The 22,838-nt window shown below is 42.2% G+C and overlaps 1 protein-coding gene across 5 annotated transcripts in view; it reads left to right on the top strand.

The window, feature by feature from the left end:
- The first annotated feature begins 9,092 nt into the window (after window positions 1–9,092).
- Window positions 9,093–22,838, top strand: part of LOC119896423 (platelet endothelial cell adhesion molecule-like) — a 57,617-nt gene continuing 43,871 nt past the window's right edge. Inside the window, exons 1-8 of one of the 5 annotated variants that reach the window (XM_038709851.1) lie at window positions 9,093–9,224; window positions 9,453–9,488; window positions 9,585–9,899; window positions 12,490–12,786; window positions 13,110–13,403; window positions 14,314–14,616; window positions 19,453–19,587; window positions 19,736–20,762. In XM_038709851.1, the coding sequence (XP_038565779.1) occupies window positions 9,173–9,224; window positions 9,453–9,488; window positions 9,585–9,899; window positions 12,490–12,786; window positions 13,110–13,403; window positions 14,314–14,616; window positions 19,453–19,587; window positions 19,736–20,148 (1,845 nt within the window). In that variant the 5' untranslated portion in view covers window positions 9,093–9,172 and the 3' untranslated portion in view covers window positions 20,149–20,762. Of the gene's footprint in view, window positions 9,225–9,452; window positions 9,489–9,584; window positions 9,900–12,489; window positions 12,787–13,109; window positions 13,404–14,313; window positions 14,617–19,452; window positions 19,588–19,735; window positions 20,771–22,838 lie in introns of those variants that run through there. The other 4 variants (XM_038709854.1, XM_038709855.1, XM_038709853.1 and 1 more) reach the window with 4 other exon arrangements.

Below are 22,838 nucleotides of genomic sequence, written 5' to 3'. Positions count from 1 at the left end.
TCACCCCCACCAACCGGTCAAGGTGCCATACCAAGTTCAACAACAAGAAAATATTTTTGAGAAAAATGAATTGACACATTAACCTGTGTTTTCAATTGACTGATTCTTTTATACATTGTGCTGAAATTTTGGTAAGTTGGCCCTGAGCCATGTCGTCCAATGTCCCCTTAAAACATGTAAAAACTGATAAATTAATAAAAACATTAAAAAACACAAACAGCTTACGGTTTCCTTTGTGTCACTATATAGTGTCTTATTCAAAGTTTAAGCATCTATAATTTTGTAATATCCATTATTATTAAATTGTTTTAAACTATTATATAATTCATTTTCATACCTAACGTCATACCAGACCAGAGAGCAGCATGTGGAAAGAAGTACTGCCAGCGCAGGGATGAACATAGCAGAGAAATATGGATTTGGATCTCCATTCATCTCAAGAAAAACACTGCTGATGATCTGCTAAAAGTGCTTCTGGAATGGTGTTCTTCCAACATCATTCTGAAATGGATCCATTAAGAGTTATGCCAGCAAATGCCAGGGTCAGTGAGGACAGATCAAGTGGCCTGGAAGTGTGCGCAGCTTGGCTTAATTGGCTGAAGGGAATTTGACATAATGTGTAATTCAGCCTGTTCTCATGCTCAGGTGTCACATATACACGCTTTGGAAAAGCCGTGTCTATTGTGCGCAAAATGGCAATTTTGCAGGTATGGTAGAAGCCCCCAGGTACTTGTGTATGAGACGCATCCAGGCCGCGTGTGTATGTGACGACCCGGGTTGACCGGATGCGCTACGCTAGCTAGCGATGTTTTTGTTTAAGGAGTTGACACCCCCCTGAGGCAACTTCCCTAATCTCAACCATGGCATTAGTTAGTGACCTAAGTCAGAAAATATATGCATGTCAACTGGCTAGCCCTACCTGCTAGCACATCGGCCGTGAGGCAAAGCTGTCCTTTGTGTTGAAATGCTATTGCAAACTGCAGCGTATTATATACACACAAAATTGCAGTTTTGCGTACAATAGACACGGCTTTTCCAAAGCATACATATGTAACGCATGAGATGAGATCGGGTTGTGTAATTACTTCTGAGTGCTTCACGTGATACACATTACAAGAGACATCTGTAAATAAGCAACAATGTTTTAATGGGCATTTGTTAGGCAAGTGTGACGGCCCTGCCTAGTTGGGTGTTTAACTGTGTGGTTTTGGGCAGTTTACTATTTTCCTTTTGTCCCTGAAGGTATCAGCGCCCATAAGCCAGATTGGGAGCACCTGGGCCAGACGCTGTGGGAGGATAAAAATTCCGGCCCTTTTACTCTCGAGCTTTCTCTGATCTGGTCCCACTCCTGCCAGCAGCAGCAGCATCCCTTTGTTTTGTTACATTATGTTTGTTACCACTCCTCAACACCCAAGCTCCATACTTCTCACTCATCCACATCTACACCACTGATTTCACTGATTAACACACTCTACATTGTTGATTATTAGTTTAGTTATTTAAGTTGTTACAATAAATATGTGTATTGTTGGCAATCCTCCGTGTCCTCACCGCATTTGTCATGGCCTTTGAGCCGGGTTATGACACAAGGTACAAGTAAACGCTAGAGCACATGCTCCAAATTATACAATATCATACAATAGTATAGTGTTTTTATAAGTAATGCATTACACATTGCACACACATTTATATTATATTTAGCACTACCTTGTAGTCTTCCTCAGTGACTTGTTCTTTGTCCATGTCAATAGTCCCCTTTTTCAACATCAGTTGTTGGAGTTTGTGGAAATGTTTGTTCAGATTTTTGCCAATGCAAGGGCTTGAAAACAGCACTGTGGCTCTTAGAACGATTTCGTCCATCTCAGTCCGTGAGCCACAACAGGCAAGAAGCCCAAAAACATGCAAATTTGTAGTGCTTTGGGACACTATAAGGAGAACAGACAATTTCTTACATTTTCATAAAATGACCAGATACAAAATATTTAAAAAAGCAAGCTTTTAGCTCACTTCTTCTTACACAGATCTTTGGCATTCTTCATTATGTGGCTGAGACATCTATGAAGAATGGGGAGGTCAACTTTTTCTGTGCTGAAACGCTACAGAGGATCTTCTAGATTTACCCTGCAGAATGTCCAAGAAATGGCCTGAAGCGGCACAATGGATCCATCGCAAATAATCATAAGAGGTCTTTTTGATGATGTATTCCCATACATTTTGGTAAGGTCTGTCTCAAATGCCTGTAAGAAATGCAGGACTGATGCTGTTGTGTGGTCACAAGTTAGATTTGTTGCCAGAGGTAGAGGGGATGCACCCTTAGATGGATTTCCAACAACCAACTCATACACATAGAACGGGGCTGAACTTGCACTGGGTCTCTGAACTATACTTCCGGTAGCATGCAGATAAACTATATCACGTTTGCACCGTTGGTGGAAAACAGACAGTGTCTTCTTCGACCAAAGCATTACACCTTTTGCGTGCATCAGCACCTTCTGCAGCACTTCAGTCTTTCCCAGTCTTCGTATCCACTACGGTCTGTAGGCTGAGAAGTTCATTTTGATGACATCTCTTTACCTTTCGTTCAGAATATGATTTGTTCTTCAGGACTTTTCATCCCTGCATCCTGAATCTAATACTTGTTCTGGTATCTTTTGCAGTTTCTCCAAATAAAGGGTCCTAGGGAGCTTTGTTTCAAGTGTCTGTCCAATTGGTGTTCGTGCATCAGCGTGGCATAACTAATCAATGACTTTCACTTCTACACCCACTAAATAGTCCTCAAAACAGCAGTATCCACTGCATTGGAAAATTGGTCCCTTCCTTGTTGAACCTTTTATTTTCACCTTGTGGTGCTTGAACCCAAAGCTACAGTATGGGTGTATAGATCTGATGCTCTTTGAGATAACATTGGTCCATTGTTACGATGTAAAGGCATGTTCTTCTTCAGTGTGTCTGAGTTGTTGCCATTCCTTCTGTGGCACACTTCTTTGGAAGAATGTGACTTCTTCATCAGCACTGGTAGAGGTACGTGTCTCTGATAGCTGTTCTGATTGTAGTTCTTTCTTAAGACTCTGTAAACAAAATCAGTAGGGGAACAATATGATAATTTATTTATTTATTTATTAATTATAAAGAAAATCCAAACATTGTGTTAGCTTGTGCTCTATGGCAGCTATTGTGCTGTTTGACATTAAATGTGCAAGGCTGATTAACTCAGGTCTTGTTGTAATCTTGTTTTTGTAATTTATTTCTGTGTATATGACAGTCAATAGTGTACTAGTTATATTGCCCCCTCGCTGGCCTGGGACATCCACCGTGGCCCGGTGGCCAATAATGTTACGGCCACCTCTTCCCCCTATTCCACCACCATGCACCCTTACTCCTCCTCCTCCTCCTCTTGTTCCTCTTCCTCGAGCAGGCAGTTGCCCTTGTTCATTTACTTGGCCAGGTGCCTCCATGTTCAGAAATTGTACTGGTCCTGTATGGTCAAGCTCTTTACATACATCCACAGTAATGGACAGCAGGTAACTAAACATACTGTTTGATTGGTCATCTGAGATGTGTGACACTCCTCCTTCGTTAGTCAAGTTCTAGTTTCACCTGACTGTCAATTGCTGTAACAAATTTATCAAATGTATGAATGAAATTTATTTTCATTCATATATGGTATTCATGGTATTATGTTCTTGACTAATTTTGACAATTGAACAGACTATTATGCATGTGATGACTTATACAATGAAATGACGCTGACACGTTTTGGAGTGAACAACCATTAGACTGCAGAATCAACAATCAGTTTAGATCAACAAGCTTTTATCCATTCTTTTATCGTTGATTTTTGATGTTTAGTGTATGACTTATAGTCTATGGTATTGTTTCTCTAAATACACAGCAAAAATACTAATAGAGTACTGGACTTGTTAAAACAGAAAAACCTTTATCGAACAAATCCATGGAGTTACAACTCAGTTAACTTAAACACAGGATGACTAAAGAAAGTACAAGTCCTAGCATCTTTCTCATACGCTGCCCGTGAAGGCCAATAATGACTCGGGGTTGCCACTCTTTTATAGTGATCATTTTCCTAGAATTTTCAAGTCGATTTTCAGTGAAGATCTAGCTGGTATGACAGACAGGAATCACGTCATACACTCTCTGTGGAAGTCTGATTTTAAAGACATGCAGTCTGTGGCTATAACCTATCTATAAAATCATCTACTACATGTTTAGAAATAATGACAAATGGGTCCTTCTTATAATGCTATGTTTTAATATTGATGTTTTTTTTATAGTATCATATAGTCATTTGTGTTCCAGGCAGTGTTCCAAAGTGCTTTTCTTATGAATTATTTTTAAACCACTGCAGCATGAACACCAAAAACTGAACAAAAAGTCTACATTTTGCCTACTGACAAATCCCAGTATCCTGTGGAACATTAGCTTTCTAAAATCACCGTGATAACAATAAAAATTAAATGGCTCCTACAGTGGTCCTGAGCCCAAATGCAGTGTAACAGTACAAAAAGCTTGTTCAGACATGTTGCTCTCTGTAAATTCCTCAAAGCACTGCCACAACGCCACAGTTTATTTAAACTTAACAACAAACTTGGTGTTTTGATTTGCGAGTGTAATGCGGTAATAAAAACCCTGACATTACAGTTAAATCAGTTTGTCACACCATATGTTAGCCGCTTTACTAACAAAGCTAATCACAACAACAACCCGCGGTGAGCTTACTGCTACAAACCTTCATGTTATGTTATGGTCCATTTTATCATACCGTAACGTTAGTGTTGCGTTCAAAGAGACTATTTTTGCAAAGTGTTAGCCCGTATTTAGCCGGCTTCATTTTCATTTTTATCCAACGTTCTCAACACATTTGAAACCATGCTCCTAGCCAGAGCTGACACGCCTTAACCTCAAGCTAGCTATCCAATTTTACATTATTCATTCGTTTAAAATACATTGATAGGAAAACATTAATCTATAAATGTAATAAAAACTACCACAGTTAGCAGTCAGCAGTGAAAAATATTTACCTTTGGAGGATAATGCAACTCGCGACATTCAGAGTTTTGGCCACTGGAATTTAATGTCATCGAGCCTGTGCTACTAACGTAACCCGGGGGTGTGTTCACACAGCTGCCGCAACTAACCGAGCAAACCGTCCTAATGTTAAAATTATTTCCCCGGACATTTTACTTTTCCCCTTATTTTCCATGTGTTTTTCAGGCCGAGTAGGAAGACTGTGCCTGTATGAAGGGCATCAAGTCAACATTTATCACATCACAGTTTACAGTTATCTACACCTATGCTCCTACAGCGACTCATATAATAATAATAATAATAATAATCCTTATTTGTAGAGTACTTTTCAAAAACAAGTTACAAAATGCTTTAACAAGTGTAAAGAATAATACAAAAAACAAGATAAGAGCATGAAAAATTTATATAAAATGAGTAAAATACAATAAAATAAAAGGGATAAAATAAAGTCAAATAAGATCGGGAAAGGCTCTCCTATAAAAGTATGTTTTAAGAAGGGACTTAAAAGAGTTCACTGACTCAGCCGACCTGATTTTCTCGGGCAGGCTGTTCCAGAGCCTCGGGGCCCTGACAACAAACGCTCTGTCCCCTTTAGTTTTCAGTTGAGACTCTGGAACAGACAACAGACCTCTGCCCGAGGATCTCAAGGTACGTGCTGGTGCGTATGGGACTAAAAGGTCAGAAATATAACAAGGCGAGAGGCCATGAAGAGCTTTAAAAGTGATCAATAGAATTTTAAAGTCAATTCTAAAACATACTGGGAGCCAGTGTAATGAAGCTAAAATAGGGGTAATGTGGTCATATTTCTTTGTTCTGGTTAAAAGCCTGGCAGCTGAGTTCTGGACAGTCTGGAGTCGATCAATAGATTTTTGGGTTAAACAAGTGAAAAGGCTGTTGCAATAATCCAGGCGTGATGAGATGAAGGCGTGTAAAATGGTCTCGGTGTCCTTAAAAGTTAACATAGATCGAATTCGACTCATCCCTTTAGGGCACCGCCAGACTGCACACAGGAAAATGCACTGGCAAATAGGCAAATACGAAATACTCATCAGACTACACCGCAACACACCCTAAGTTCCTTAAGCAACCGGACTGATAGTATTTAGTAAAAAATGCAAAATGCCTGTCTGTCTTCTTCACTGAAGGAAGACATGATCGGCGCGAACTTTGTGAAAAGCACAAACGCCCCCCTACCGCTCAATTTTCCAATCCATGATCTAACCTCACCCCTTACCAGACCCCTTTTGTTCAAAAGTATTATCCCCATAAATTCTAGAATGTCTCTATTTACGTACACGTTTTGACATTGGTGCATGCTGGCTTAACAGCAATACCTGCTAATTATTGCTAACATATAAATAAACTAATATTAGAATTTCACTTACTGAAAAAACTGGAGCACAGACTTCTTGGACGGTCTGTTAGTACAATTAACCGCACAGCAAGACATATTTTAATTTTAATTGTATGAAATTATCCAGAAAAAAAGGCAAACATGGCAGAGATGGAGAACTCCGTTGGCTGAGTGAGGCTAACAGACGGCTGTCACTCAGGCTAGCAGCCGCAGGTCGGCTGGCGGGGGGCCTGGACTCGCCCGGATGCAAGATCATTTTCTAGAAGTGGTGACTCCATCCGTGGAGGTGGTGAATTCAGTGAGCAGTTCACCCGTTTGCTGAAGAAAAAAGGATGCTGAGGCAGTAGGGACACTGCTATTTATACGTCACGCACGTATCGGTAGCAACGTCCTATTGGTCGGCTACGTGCACGATAAAAGTGTGTGTGATTGGAGGAGATAGTACCCATAGAGTCCAGTAGAGGGCAGAGCCTGTGTGAGATAGAACTGCACTTTTACAGGTCACCAGGACATAAAAAACACATGAATAGAATCACCAAATCTGATAAAAAATTGCTGAAAAAGTTTGACAACTTTGCCCCAAAATAAGGTTTAAAAAGCATTTTTCCTGAGACGCTCCTGGATGCATTCTCATACTGACCGGAAGTGCTAGCTAGCTACGTTCATGTTAAAGGTGTTGACCGCCCCCCGAAGCCCCCTACCCTTACCATAGCCAAGTCCACTGTGAGCGTTTCAGCAGCTGAGCGTGCAGCCTGCCCCACGTCAATTTTTTGCTTCTACTGCCTTCTTCACAGCTCACTGTGAACCGGTTTTGTTCCATCTGCAGGCTGCATATCCCACAAGGAGCATTTCAGAATCAAAGCATTTTGCCTGCCTGATTTTGCTGACGTGTGGCCAGGCCAGGGCTGGACTCGAATTAGAACAGCATTAATAATGTAAAGTCAAGGGGTTATACACAACACAGGAATAGCTTTCTTACTTGTCCTTTGCTTATTGCATCTGATCTCAACTATGTGACTTAACAGTACACTATAGTACCCCTGAACCATACCACAATATGTAAACAGCTGCCATAAACTAGTTTACACTCACTCTTGTAGACATCAGTTACTGCTAACAGGAACTCTAGACCTACATTCTCGACAACACAATCTATAAAACGGAAACTCTAGAAAACAATCAAGACTACAGATCTAGACTAGATAACACCACTCTAGACTAGACAACAGTAGTGGCCTTTTCTAAATAGAGATCCAGACTAGATAACACCACTCTAGACTAGACAACAGTAGTGGCCTTTTCTAAATAGAGAAAAATAAAAAACAAATATAAATAAATACGTTCACTTGGCGACATAGTGAATACTCAAGGGGAAATATTTGAATTTAGCAGAAAACACAGAATACATTCATTCACAGAATACTATTTGCCCAGCACTTTATACAGAAACTCAGAATTAACATTTTATGAATGAAATCAGTAACTCACTGTTCTAATGTGTCCTCAGGACACGCCCACACACACACTCACACACACATACACACACACACTAGGAACTTCGCACGTGTATCCCCCCTCTAAGTTAACGGGAAAGCACGAAATAAACATTATTTACAGCATCAACATACACTAATATAATGATTTTGTTTGTTAATACACTTTGTTGTCACTCAAGCTGTTGCCGCTGGTCAGAGTCTCTTCCACTCATGGCAAAGATACACACACACACACACACACACACACACACACACACACACACACTCATTCGGCTATGAATCGTCAGGAATCAGCTGGGACACCCAGGTCTTCAAGCAACAGTGCTATTAAATAGAGAGGAACGTTATCCTGCAGTAATCCCACCAGCAATTACATAACACTATAACCCACATTACACTACTGAACTCTGTACCCCTAATTCACCTGGCTACACATGTTTAGATTTTGTTTATTTGGTAATCAGTGCTTTTTGTACTTCTGCTATGATTAAGTAGGCTATGGTTTCTTTATTTGTGTGATTTAACAGTATTTAGTATTTATTGCTGTTTTATGATCAGGAATCTGCAGAGGGTGTTATATTTTGAAAATTGACTGGATTCTCTAAACCTATGCCTTTCTGTCCAGTTCGATCTATTCTGCAGAGCGAAGAGCTGCTTCAGGGACACGCTGAGGCTCCATCTGGTGGACTCACAAGCATTAACTATGACCGCGAATAGCTCCGGCAACTGCGGCGCAGCCGTAACGGAACGCAGACGGAGTCAGTGGCATTCGTCTGCACACACCCAGCTTCTTAGCGAGGTACCACCAACTCCTTTCACTTTCGCTTCTCAAAGACTCGTGTGCCTCATAAAATCACATCACAGTTGGAAAAATACCACTGACCACTTTATTATTCTGTAAACAATTAGATGCCGAAATACATAAAAACAGATAGTGAATACATATACTATACTAGGTAATAGCCTAGTGCAGTGCATGAGTTTACACACAAAATGGAAACGTATGTGGAGGAGATAAAGCAGGCAGCGTTTTTTGGATCTTTGTGTTAATCAACAACAATTTCAATATCCAGAACTGGTGATAAATGTGGTGCTTCAGTGCTGCAGCTTTTGTTCAGTGGTTTAGAGCTTCTGACATTTAGTAAAAACAAAAACAAAACACCCCCACCAGAAACAGGAAGTGTTTCAGGAAGGACAACCTGTGTGAAATGTTTCTGTGCACTGCAGTTTTTAGTTAATCTGTGGTGGTACTGATAACTGACACAGAGCAGCTGTCATGTCAGCTATGGGGAGCATACAGCAGAGAAACCTACGCTATTTGGCCCTTGGTAAGACAAACTTTCCAAAATTTAATTTGAAAGGCTTTTTTAGTATAGCAGGGTTGTTGTATTGTAGGCTATGGAACAAAAGTCTCTTAAGGCCAATCTTTTCATTTAAAAAAACTTCCTATCATTAAAATAAACACGGGAATCTAAAACAGAAACAAGGAAAACTTTAATTCTGCACTTTTCAGTTTACTGAATGTAATGAGCCATGTCATTTCTTCTGTTCCACAGTCTTTTTCCTCCTGACCGCTTCTTCACCTGCTGCAGGTCAGTTCATTCTCCTGTGTCATGCGTACAGTAATGTTAGTTTGCTGTTTACTTTGTGTATAAAATGTTCTATGTTGTGTCTTAAATGTCTGATAGATGGTCAGATCAGACTAGCTGGGTCCGGGTCTACTCGGTGCTCTGGGAGAGTTGAAATCTATTACAACAACGCCTGGGGAACAGTCTGTGATGACAGCTGGGACTTAAATGATGCTGAGGTGGTGTGCAGGGAGCTGGACTGTGGTGCAGCACTGAGTGCCCCTCAGTTGGCCCATTTTGGTCAAGGAACCGGTCAAATCTGGTTTGATGATGTGGCCTGTTCAGGAAGTGAAAGGTCTCTGACTCAGTGTCAGCATGGAGGATTTGGGAAACACAACTGTAGACATGGTGAGGATGCTGGAGTGGTCTGTTCAGGTGAGAAAGATTTTGTAATCATTTCTCTTATATGTAGCTATTCATAAGTAAAGCAGTAATACTACCATTACTTCTACTACTAATAACAACAACAGTAGCCTAATTAGCAGTAAAACTTTGCCTTGTCTGAGACTGTATGTTCCAAAAAACCCTTTGTTCATTTTTCAGAGCTTATTTCTCTTTAACTGACTTTTTGCCCCCTCTGGTTTGTGGTGTGGGATTAAAAGAAAGGGACACAGTGTCGTGATACACTGCATAAAGAAGGTTGTTTGGGTCCTGCTGCCTTCAGGACATTTAGGAATCGGGGATGTTTTGATGAAAACTTTCCTACACCTCACATTATAGTGATTGGTCTGGGGCAAAAAGGAACACATCCCTCAAACCATGGCCCATTCACATACACAGAAATGGAGTACAAACAGCCTAAAAGTGTACAGCCATGCTAGTGGCTCTGTGAGGATGTAATGCTCATAAAGAAAAACAAAAAGGTCAAAAATCAGGGGATCACCAAAGGTGCTAAGATTTATTCCTCTGGGAAACAATGTCTTTTGCCAGTCCTTCTCATAGATGTGAAGATATTTTACTGGATAAATCACATTTCTGATCTGGTAGCAGTAGCTGAAAAGTCAGTTATACTGCACATCATGAATGGCTTTCCCACGTTTCAGTCTAGTTTTTGTAGAGATATTTCAGCATAGACCAAACCGGTGGACTGACAGACACAGCCAGCCATAGAGCCAAGCTGGCTTAAAATACAGGACATACAGAGTGAAAGTGCAAACATAACACATGCTGCTCTTCTACTCCCATTCCACTTCATTCCAGTAATAATAATTTTTCCTGCAGATGACTTGAAGGATTGAAGGAAAATGTATGTGGGGATAATTGATTATAAAAAGATCTTTGATCTAGTATGAAAATGGGTTTATTGCATTTTTAAGCCTAGTGGGAGGGACTGCTGGCTTTAAAAGTGGCGGCCTTGGGCCCGTGAAGTCAGTCTTGTCTTGGTTACAGAGGAAGTAACAGCTAGTGAACTGCCAGACTGGGTGGCAAATTGTATTCTTGTCAAAAGATTTGCTGAGTTATTGAGAAACTCTTTCCAACTTCTCTTTTTTTATTTGTTTGCTCTCTGGTGTCTGTTATTTTTGCACTATACTTTCACTGTTTGCACCTTGGAAAGCTGGCATAATAAATCTCACCACGATTTTTCACTGTGTTTTCACATCTTTTTTTTGAGGAATTTGGAACCCAGCAACACTCTGCTTGTCACTTTTAACAGTTTGCATGTAATACTCTCATCTGATTTAAACTGAATTACATAACATGAATCATTTTCTATTTCACTTTTCTCTCTGTGCCAGCAGGCCAGTTCTCCCTTTTCTTTCTCTCTCTCTCTCTCTCTCTCTCTCTCTCTGTTTCTCTCTGTGTAACATTAATTTCATTTCCAACCTTAACAGAGATGCCTGGTCACCAAAGTGAATGTCCTTTATTATGTTTATCAGACTATATAAGGAAAGAGATCGACTTGGGTAAATTCTGTGGCATGGTACCGTTAGACCTCCAGAAAGCCCTTGACACCGTTGACCATCGGCTTCTGCTAGTTAAACTAAGCTCTAGGTTTAAACAGTATAACTCTCTGTCTGAGGTCAGAGAAACTGCATGCGTTGTGCAGCAAGGAACAGTCCTGGGTGCATTGCTCTTTGTGTTATATATAAATGAAATAAAATCTATTGTAATCTTATTTTGTATATTTGTATCAGAATGTGTTAGGGTTTATTTTTAGTATAGTGTAAGGATTATCTGGACAGGGTACCTTAAGTCATCTGTAGTTTGACTTGCCATCTTTAAATTACTACATTACAGGACCACAATGGAAATTAGTTTTTGACAACCCAGGTGTCTATGTTCATGAGGTAGCACGTAACTGCAATAGTGTTTCTGTGTGGTGTGATTTGTCTCTTAACTATTACTATTCTTGCTTTAACTTTTCATCATGGTATTCTGGGATTTGAAGAATTTTCTCCCAATGTAACTTTGTGATGCAAACATTGACAATGACAAGAGAAAATGTGTGTGGGGGGGGGGGGGGGGGGGCACATAGAACATAAACACATCCATCTTACAGTAATTTATTACACTTTACATTGACTTTTAACCTCAAATTCATCCTCAGCACTGCTCCACTGACTGTAATTTATTTCTGTTGACCATTTTTTAAAATAATTTCTTCTATATTTATGTACATTGTCTGCTACCTAGCAGAAGGGAGTTACAAACTCAATTTCACTCTATAATCTGTTGTTTTGTGATAAAATAAATCAGTCAACCTACCTACCGACATTGTCTCTCTAAAAGTAAAAGACCACCAGTCCTTCAGTCAAAATCTGTGAAAGGGCACAAAGCCAAAATGGAAAGGAGTCTCATGTACATATGTAGCATATTTACAATAATGGAATAATACTTAAAATTCTCAAATCTTTAACCTTCTACTATTAGATACACAAAGAGGATTATGAGTTGTTAAAATTTCACACAGCCGGGATCAAATATATAATACATTTAATATTTTATTGTTGTGTTATTTTTTCAGAGAGCCTCTCAAAGCCCAGCATCTCCATGAATCCTGCTGGTGAGGTTACCTGGGGTCAGGACGTCAGCATCACTTGTTCCATCTCAATTCAGGTTAATTTAGGTGGAACATTCCTCCTGCAGCAGACCTCAGGCTCATTCAGAAAGACCCAAACATCAAGTACCAACTCTGCTACCTTCATTATACCTAAAGTGAACTTTGATAACGAAGGATCGTACCAGTGTCAGTATCAGACAAGTGTTTCCAGTCGAGTCTTCAGCTCCACTTTAAGTGACTCTGTCAGACTCTCTGTTACTGGTAAGGAAATTAATCTGTTTCATTCACTTGTTTAAAGAAATAGTTCAACATGTTGGGAAATAAAGTAATTCATTTTCATTTTGAGAGTTAGATGTGTGATTGATACTCGTCTCATAGCTGTCCTTATGAATCCTTAGCATAAAGACTGGAAACAAGGAAACAGCAGTAACTTACTGAAGGCAACCAGAGGGGACCGAAAAGGCTTATTTCCCTTAATGGTGAACTATTCCTTTGGCATAAAGGAAATTTAGCCAACTAAAAAAGCAGAAAATTTTACCTCAAAGTCAGTCCATTTACTGCTCTAATATTGTGTTGTTTTTCAGTGAGACTTCCAAAGCCCAGCATCTCCATGGATCCTGCTGGTGAGGTTACCTGGGGTCAGGACGTCAGCATCACGTGTTTGATCTCAACTCAGCATTTAGGTGGAACATTCATCCTGATGAAAACCTCCAGCTCCTTCAGAACGAACCAAACATCAAGGACCAACTCTGCTTACTTCAGCATCTTGCATGTTGATTTTGTCAACGAGGGATCGTATCAGTGTCAGTATCAGACAAGTGTTTCCAGTCGAGACTTCAGCTCCCCTTTAAGTGACTCTGTCAGACTCTCTGTTACTGGTAAGACAAACAATTAATAAAGTTAATACAACAAATAAGTGAGAATAGCAATTGCATTAATAAAAGTACAGCCATATGGTGAGACCATTAAATCTAACTCGACCAGCCAGTGGATCCTATTTTTGCACCCGCTCTGACCTAACTTGTAACTTCACTTTTCACTACGAGGCTGATCAGAAATAAGATGGGAATCAGGTGAGTGAGTGGAAAGGTCAGGTGAAGGGAATGAAAGGGTATCTGCAGGGCAGCAGGGAGTGAAAGGGTCTGTAATGTCAGGGAGAGTGAACCTGCTGAAGTCGTGACAGCCACTGTGTTTATCTTGACTAAATCACGAGCAAATTACATCCTGCTGCTACAAAATAAGCACACACACCAGACTGGTCCATTATAACTGAACTTACACTAGGAAATGGATGCTAAGATCTTAGTAGCACTATGTTGGCCACATGACAGGCCGCCTGCTGTAATAGAAATGGTGCTAGGTGAAAACAACCTCAAAATGGTCACAAGAACAGCTAGTTGACCTAATAGTCTTTATTTTACGCATTAAAAGTTATAACAACACAGTTCAGTTTCAAAGAAAACACCACAACAGCACGGTGGTTTTCTGAATAATTTATTCTCAGAAATGCAAAACAGCACTGTGAAATAATAGTAAAATAAAAATAAAGCCCAGTATCTTGAAATGTAACTTCAATCAAAGTCAGAAATTTAGTCTGCAACAGCAAATACATTTCTGCTACTGTGGGGCATTCTTTAATAAGAGCATTTACAACATCATGGTGGGATATAAAAAAATACAGTTACATTTAAACATTAAATATATTTAAAGATTGTTGTTGTGTGGTCAAACATTTCTGTAGTGTGGTTTTGCTGGAAACATTTGGACTCTTTGTCCTTTTTTACCCAGTGAGACTGCAGCCGCCCAGCATCTCCCTGACGTCTCCTAACAGAGGTTCAGAGGTCACCAGGGGTGACAGCTTTGTCTTCACCTGCTCCACTTCCTCCCACTATCCCACTGGTGTTTTCTTCCTCATCTTCTCTGGCTCCAACATCACTGACCCCAAGCCAGCAGTCAACCACTCAGCCTCCTTTAACTTCCCTGCTGCTGAGTACGAACACCAGGGCAACTACAGCTGTGTGTATGAAGTCACATGGTCTACACGGAAATACACTTCTCCCATGGCTGCACCAATTAGTGTCCTCATCAAAAGTAAGTAGAATGGAGAATTTAAACTAAGGGCCCGTGTCCACCAAAGCCTTTTTTTCAATTAATTCCAATGGGAGCGCCGCATTTTTACGAGCTGGTAAATACGGCAGCAGTGTGACGAAGTGCTGAGCGTTTTTTTCCGAGAGTTGAAAAATGTTCAACTTTGGGAAAAACGCTGCGCTCGTCACTGTCCAATAACAGTAGAGGAGTTGCGGGTCAAATACCACATCGTAGCAACGGTTACTATCCTGGAACCGGGCTTCGTCGAACCTCAGCTCTTGGACTAAAACAGTGGTACTCACTGAGATGTTTCCTCGCCCACAAAATGTCATGAACCCACATACGGCGAGTCCGTCCTCTCTCTCAATCTGCTTCAGCCTTCCCTTCTGTCACGATCGTGGTGTGGAGGTAGGTTGGAGGACCCAAACACAGGACACAGAGCGGAGCAGGTATAGTTCAACGAAGGGTTTTAATATAACCAAAAGCGAGCACACTTACAGGTGAGTGGCAGAAAAACAGAAATCCAAAAGTACAGGGAGACGAGACAAGACAAGACAAGACAAGCAAGGCTGGTTAGGCAGGCAGAGAGTACACACACGACAGACTGGGGGGTAACATGAACAATGACCGGACAAGGACAAGACAGAAACACCAGGTATATATACACAGGGACTAACGAGCAGGGCGGGAGCAACATAGGTGACAGACATTAGACTAACGAGGCAGAGAGAGAGAGCAGAGGAAAACAGAGAGACTTGACATGACGAGCAGACTATATAGCAGATACTGGACACTAGACAGGACAGAACCCAAAACTCAACATACTAAGGCAGATACTAAACTCAAAAGTGCAACACAAAGGATGGCCAACCGGCAGAGCGTGACAGTACCCCCCCACCGACGAGCGTCTCCAGATGGTCAACAAAACCCAAAACAGCCTGACCACGGACCGGACACGAGGAGCTGGAGTCAGCCTGACCACCGACTGGACAGCTGGGCTGGGGACCATGGACCAGACACGAGGAGCTGGTGTCGGTCTGACCACCGACTGAGCACTAGGAACAGGAATCAGCTGGGCCACCAATGGAGCTGGTGCTGGTCGGGCCACCGACGAGGGAACAGGAGTCGGCTGGGCCACCAACGGAGCTGGTGCTGGTCGGGCCACCGACGAGGGAACAGGAGTCGGCTGGGCCACCGGCGAAGCAGGTGCCGGTCGGACCACCGACGAGGGAACAGGAGTCAGCTGGGCCACCAACGAAGCCGGTGTTAGTCGGGCCACCGACGAGGGAACAGGAGTCGGCTGGGCCACCGGCGAAGCAGGTGCCGGTCGGACCACCGACGAGGGAACAGGAATCGGCTGGGCCACCAACGGAGCTGGTGTTGGTCGGACCACCGACGAGGGAACAGGAGTCAGCTGGGCCACCGGCGAAGCCGGTGCCGGTCGGACCACTGACGGAGCACGAGGAACAGGAATTGGCTGGACCACCAACGGAGCTGGAGTTGGTGGGGCCACCGACGGGGGACCAGGAGTCGATTGGACCACCGGTGGAGCTGGTGCCGGTCGGTCCACTGACGGAGCACTAGGAACAGGAATCGGCTGGACCACCAACGGAGCTGGTATTGGTCGGTCCACCGACGGGGGAACAGGAGGTCTAGAGACCATAGACTGGACCCGAGGAGCAGGGCTTGGTCTGGCCACCGACGGAGACCTTGTAACTGGTGTCAGTTGGACCTTCGACGAGGGACCAGCAACAGGTGTCGGTAGGACCACCGAGTGAGACCTGGGAGCAGGAGTAGGCCAGGGATCAGGCAGGCAGCTAGCAGCGCTAGTGGGCCAGGGATCAGGCTAGTCTGATTTGGAGCTAGCAGCGCTAGCGGGCCGGGAATCAGGCAGGCGGCTAGCCGTTCTAGCAAGCCGGGGGACAGGTTTGTTGCTGACGGGTCACCGATGGTGACGTGGTCACCTCCGATGACCACCACGGGAACCCGAAAAGATGGCCAGGCGACTTCCCTCGAAGGAGGACTCCGGGGGAAGCCTAGGCTCCAGGCTATCAGGCCATAGGCTAGCTGCCCGTGCTGCCTCTGACTCCCTGGCCTTCATGGTCAGGTAGGCCAGGAGAGTCATAGTCCCTGAGTCCTTGGTAGGTAGGGCAGGCAGGCGGACGGACAGGCTAGGCGGAGGACTAGCCACGCTAGCCGAGCAGGATACAGGCAGGACAGGCAGAGGGCTAGCGGCGCTAGCCGAACAGGTTACAGGCAGGACAGGCAGAGGGCTAGCGGCGCTAGCCGAACAGGTTACAGGCAGGACAGGCGCAGGGCTAGCAGCGCTAGCCAAACAGGTAACAGGCAGGACAGGCAGAGGGCTAGCGGCGCTAGCCGAACAGGTTACAGGCAGGACAGGCAGAGGGCTAGCGGCGCTAGCCGAACAGGTTACAGGCAGGACAGGCGCAGGGCTAGCAGCGCTAGCCGAACAGGTAACAGGCAGGACAGGCGGAGGGCTAGCAGCGCCAGCCGAACAGATAACAGGCAGGACAGGTGGAGGGCTAGCAGCGCCAGCCGAACAGATAAGGCTGGGGAATCGGCTGAGGAGCGGAGGAAGTCCAGCACCCACTTAGGAAAGGAGTTGGCCGCTCCAGGATTTGCAGCCAACTTTGTTCGGGTGAGGGATACGATAGCCTCCTTGTGGCTAACATGACTAGCCCCATACCACATGTTCCTCAGCACTATAATCTCCCGGCACAGATCAAGCAGTTCAGGCCCGGTCATTCTGTCACGATCGTGGTGTGGAGGCAGGTTGGAGGACCCAAACGCAGGACAGAGCGGAGCAGGTATAGTTCAACGAAGGGTTTTAATATAACCAAAAGCGAGCACACTTACAGGTGAGTGGCTGAAAAACAGAAATCAGAAATCCAAAAGCCAAAAGTACAGGGAGACGAGACAAGACAAGCAAGGCTGGTTACAGGCAGGAAGGCAGAGAGTACACACACGACAGACTGGGGGGTAACATGAACAATGACCGGACAAGGACAAGACAGAAACACCAGGTATATATACACAGGGACTAACGAGCAGGGCGGGAGCAACACAGGTGACAGACATGAGGCTAACGAGGCAGAGAGAGAGAGAGCAGAGGAAAACAGAGAAACTTGACATGACGAGCAGACTATATAGCAGATACTGGACAGGACAGAACCCAAAACTCAACTTACTAAGGCAGATACTAAACTCAAAAGTGCAACACAAAGGATGGCCAACCGGCAGAGCGTGACACCTTCATACAGAGCAAGGACTCTACTCTGTGTTGACATTTTTACATCCAGTAAAGTTAGGTAGAACTATTTGCAACAAATGTATCATAGCAACCAAAGCAGTCCAGAAATAAAAATTAAAAAAACGCTAGCGCTCCCTGTTGGGTATTTTCAGCTGGCAAAAAAGGCTTTGGTGAGTAAGGGGCCCAATTGTTGCTATATTGAAATGAAATTTCATGGTGAATTTATGAAATACTCACTGCGTATGGCTGCATCAGCAACACAACCGCTCATTGACAGACAGTAGGATAACCTGTAAAGCTAGGAGTAGCAAACAGCAACAGATAGAGAAATAATGAGCTGCATGCGTTGTGCATGGACCAGCCGTAACCTTATCACATCATAACATAATATTTTAGATCAGTTAAGATCAACCTTCAGACAAAACAAGCCACATTTCTAAAAGCATGCTGTGGTGGTACATGTATAGACGATGGTTTATACCTGCTTATCCATGCAGAGTTGCAGGGAGCCTATCCCAGCTGACACTGGGTGAGAGGCGGGGTACACACTGGAAAAGTCGCCAGTTTATCACAGGGCTGGCACATACAGAGAAACAGCCATTCACACACACACACACACACACACTCACACTTCTAGGGGCAATTTAGAGTCACCAATGAATCTATGCATGTCTTTGGACTGTGGGACGAAGCTGGAGCACCAGTCGTCCTGGATCAGGTCTCAGTAACTAGTGAATGAACTATGGTAAATGGTCTGTACTTGTATAGTGCCTTTATAGTCTTCTGACCACTCAGATTGCTTTTACACTACGTCACATTCACCCTTTCACACACACTCAGAACAGAAACTAACATTCACACACATTCAAACACTGCCAGAACAGCCATCCATGCAATTTGGGGTTCAGTATCTTGCCCAAGGACACCTTGACATACAGACCGCGAATCAGCGCAGCTCGCACCAAGCATTAGTCAGTCACACACTCACACAGTCACACACACTGAGACAAAATAACCTCTGCCCGCTGCTAAAACACACCTTAAAACATAATCGGAAGTTATCCCTGCAACCTGCTGCAGGCCTGACAGAATCTTTAAACCTCTCCTCATTAGTAAAGAATATACCATACAACAACTGCTTAACACATTAAAACTGGCAACAGTTTGCCTTGACACAAAGGACACATATAAACTCACAAACACTCACATAAAATGTCACCAGACAGCTAAAAATCTTACTGAATTAGCTACAGTTTGCTTCTTGATCAGTGTTATATGAGGTTGAGTGTTGGGTTAAGTTATTTTCTTTCTTACACTTAAAATGCTTTGCAAGGACCTAAGCCTCTGCAGGTGCTGGAAAGATTGTATGGGGAAAATTAATGGGTTTCAAAGATAGATGATGTTTGCACATTAGCCACATCTTTCTTGGCCATGGAAACGAAATTTGTCAAAACAATCTCTTGGCAAGGTCTATTTAGTAACTGTTTGGAAGCTGATTGTATGAAACAAATGTGTTGTTTCGTCTGTTGAAAGAGAGGTTGGATATCATCAATGTTTCTCTCTCCTAGTGCCTTTGTTGCCGCTGGTCTCCTCAGTAGCAGGTGGGGGTCTGCTGCTGCTCCTGCTGGTCTTGGTGGTGGTCTGTCTGGTTGTCAGGAGAAGACGGCGAGCCAAGCAGCCTGGAACCATCTTCCAAACTCAATGTGTGTGCTCACCAGGACACATAGTACATGACATTAGAAAGTTTCTTTTTTGTTTTTCATTTTCTCAAAATGCACTTCCATCCAATATGTGTGTTTTAATTTGATTCTGATAATAATGAAACATTTTGTCCTGATGCTTGTGTTTCAGTGTCTGTCAGAGGCAGTAACGATTATGAATATTACGAAGATTATGATGATGAGGAGGACTATGTGAGTGTTGACCCAGTATACACCAAGGGGAAACTCGAAGAGGAAGCAGGGAGAGGGGAAAAAGAGGAGAGTGATGAAGATCATGATTATGAGGAAGCTGGCCCCGATGCAAATTCTATAAAGGCCACAGCGGTCTGTTTCCATGTGAAGGACAACAGAGAAGCAGAAAGCAGTGATGATGAAGATGACTATGTAAATGTAAACCAAAGCAGTGATGATGATGAAGATGACTATGTAAATGTAAACCAAAGCAGTGATGATGATGAAGATGACTATGTAAATGTAACCCAGCCATTTGTTGAACAAACAGTGGACGTTTATACGGAAAATGAGGATTTAAATATGGCATAATGTAAATGTAGGAATAGAACACCTAAAGGATCAGTCAGTTGGTTTCTAGATTCTTAGGTTTGGCATTTACCTACATTAACTACCATCCACTGATCTAATTTGTTTACAATATTTTAATAAATTAGATGAGTCAAAAAACAACTATCCCTTTGGTTTTTGATATGACAATCTGTAACTTCCTAGTGTTGCCAAGTTATTGTAGGTGTGGCTTGTTAGATATAAACTCTGTACAAAACACATGCATATCATCTTTCTTTGACGTCCAGGGGCTGAGACCAAAAACTGATTCTGACCTCTGAGGGCTCGCAGCACTGTTAAACACTCTAAAATGTTTTGCAACGCTAGCAGCCTGCTAAACTAATAGGTAGGTAGGTTCATTTATTGTCACAATATATCAGGTTATATAATGAAATTGAGCTTTGTAACACTCTTCTGCTACGTAGAAAACAAAATACATTAACACAGAAATAAACAATATTCAATGATCAAAGGAGCAGTGCTGAGGATGAATTAGAGTTTAAGAGTCTGATAGGGTCATTGAACCTATAATGACATTTCCATAAACATCAGCTGTACTGTGGTTAGTGCTAATTAGTGCATGTTAACAAACTAAAACAAACTAAAATACTGAACACAGTAAACATACCAGCTAAACATCAGCATGTTAGTGTGCTGTGGTTAGCATTTAGCTCACAACAGCCTCACAGAGCCAGCAGTGTTGCTCCCAAACTCTTAGACTGGTCATTTTTAACACTGGGAAAAGTATGTTTGTATTTTGCCATCTGACAAAGAGCCAATTTTGTCTCTTATGACTCCTGGACATTTTTTATATAAAAGCATTGTGCAATTTTTCCTCTGTCTGTGGACAACAATATTGATAGAATGTTATTCTGGTTTATGTAAAACAGTTGGACGTGCAGTATTTTTGTACAGTCAAGGCTGGATTGCTATATTGCAAGTTTGAGTTTGATTATATGTGGTCAATATGAGCCCAACAGCAAATATTGCTCGAGGATTATCAAGCTTAATGTATTGAGTGTGCAAAACAAATTAATTTTATCCTAAATAATATATTAAGATCTTAAATATTTAATGCGCTTGATCTTTATATTAATTTATTTTACTGGCTACACCCACATTTAGTTTCTTTTGTTATTATGAACTACTGACAGTTGTGGATTTGCTCCACACAAAGTCTGGAAATGGGGGAAAAATGTATTAATTAGAGCCAGACTTGCTGTCAAAAAATGATTAAATGTACTGATCAATAATGTTTTATTTTAAGCGTTTAGAATAAAGAATAAGTTAAAGTTAAAGGAACATTATTGAAAATATTTAAAATTATAGAGGTGTGTGGTTTTAGGGTTTCAGGTTTTGGTAAATGTTATATAGTATATTGTATTTATGTTGGGGAATATCTTTGTTTTAAAAAAACACATTCAGAATTTAAATGTAAATACATTTATTCTGATTCTGATACCTGCCTAGGAGATTACAATCGGCAGCCTGCTTAACCACATAAGCAACTAACTTGCACCTGTTAAAAAAAATTATATATATTAACGAAAAAAGTCCATAGGACTGGTTTCACAGCTTGTATTTCAAGATGGAAGCCGATGTCCTCCGGTAAGAAGAAGGAAAAAACGAAAAAGATACCAGGTGGAGCATGGCGAGCCGTCGCAGTCAAAAATATTCCACAGTTAACTTATGCAACCTCGACCCAGTCTGTTTAGCTGATGGAATGATGTAGTAGTCCAGAAAAGTCCAAGCATATGATGCCGCAACAAAAGTTCCTTTGTTGCGTCCATCTGGCAAACCTTACACAGAGCCCACTAAACGCCGACTGCTTCCACCTGTTGCGCTCTAGAGTTCCCCCCCAACGTCACTTCCTACTCTCCTTTTAAAACCTACCCTGTGGCAAAACAATGAGTGGGTCGAAAAAATACATAAAGGTCCTTACAACAATCCGTGATACACCACAGGCTTCTTATATACAGTTGCTTTTTTTTCACGTGAAGGCACAACCAATACACATAAAGCAGGTTTACCAACACATTAAAAGCTGTACCTGAAGGCAGAATAGGTGACTATTACAAAATAACCCAATAACAAAAACACAGAGACAGGGATAAATTAAATATAAATACTTAAACAAAAGAGGATGTACAACTCAACAAAACCCTATAAACAGTGTTTTTATATTTCAAATACAGAATGTGTGGGCAATGTGAAAATGGTTGCTAGTAACAACAAACCCACAGAGAATGATCAAAAACTCAGATTCAGTGATTAGCTGTCATTAATAGAAAAGCAGTTTGATAAATCCACTGTGAGCTACCTGCCCCCCAGTTATGGCAGGCATGTGAAGGTGGTGGCTAGCTGGTGAACATAATGGAGCATTTAGCTAAAGAACCAGATGGATAAATGCTAATATTGTTCCATATGAGCTGGATATGTAAACAGGCTCTTCACTAACACATTTGTTATATCAATAGACATATCAGCAGAACAACTTGATGCCATATCAACTTTATATGTCACATGTTGTTTTTTTTTCACGTGTGAGATATAAAGTTTATATGGCATCAAGTTGTTCTGCTGCCAACAAATCCATTAATAGAGTTTTAATCACATGAAGAGGTCGTAAACTGCGCACTGTTGTCCTGGAACCCTCCTGTCTAACACTTATG

The sequence above is a fragment of the Micropterus salmoides genome, unplaced genomic scaffold, assembly GCF_014851395.1.
Source record: "Micropterus salmoides isolate LMB-PRFRI ecotype aquatic unplaced genomic scaffold, ASM1485139v1 Ms_hic_scaffold_10, whole genome shotgun sequence".
Lineage (NCBI taxonomy): Eukaryota > Metazoa > Chordata > Actinopteri > Centrarchiformes > Centrarchidae > Micropterus > Micropterus salmoides.
The sequence above is the reverse complement of the archived record's forward strand: the minus strand, read 5'-3'. Positions and strand labels throughout refer to the sequence as shown.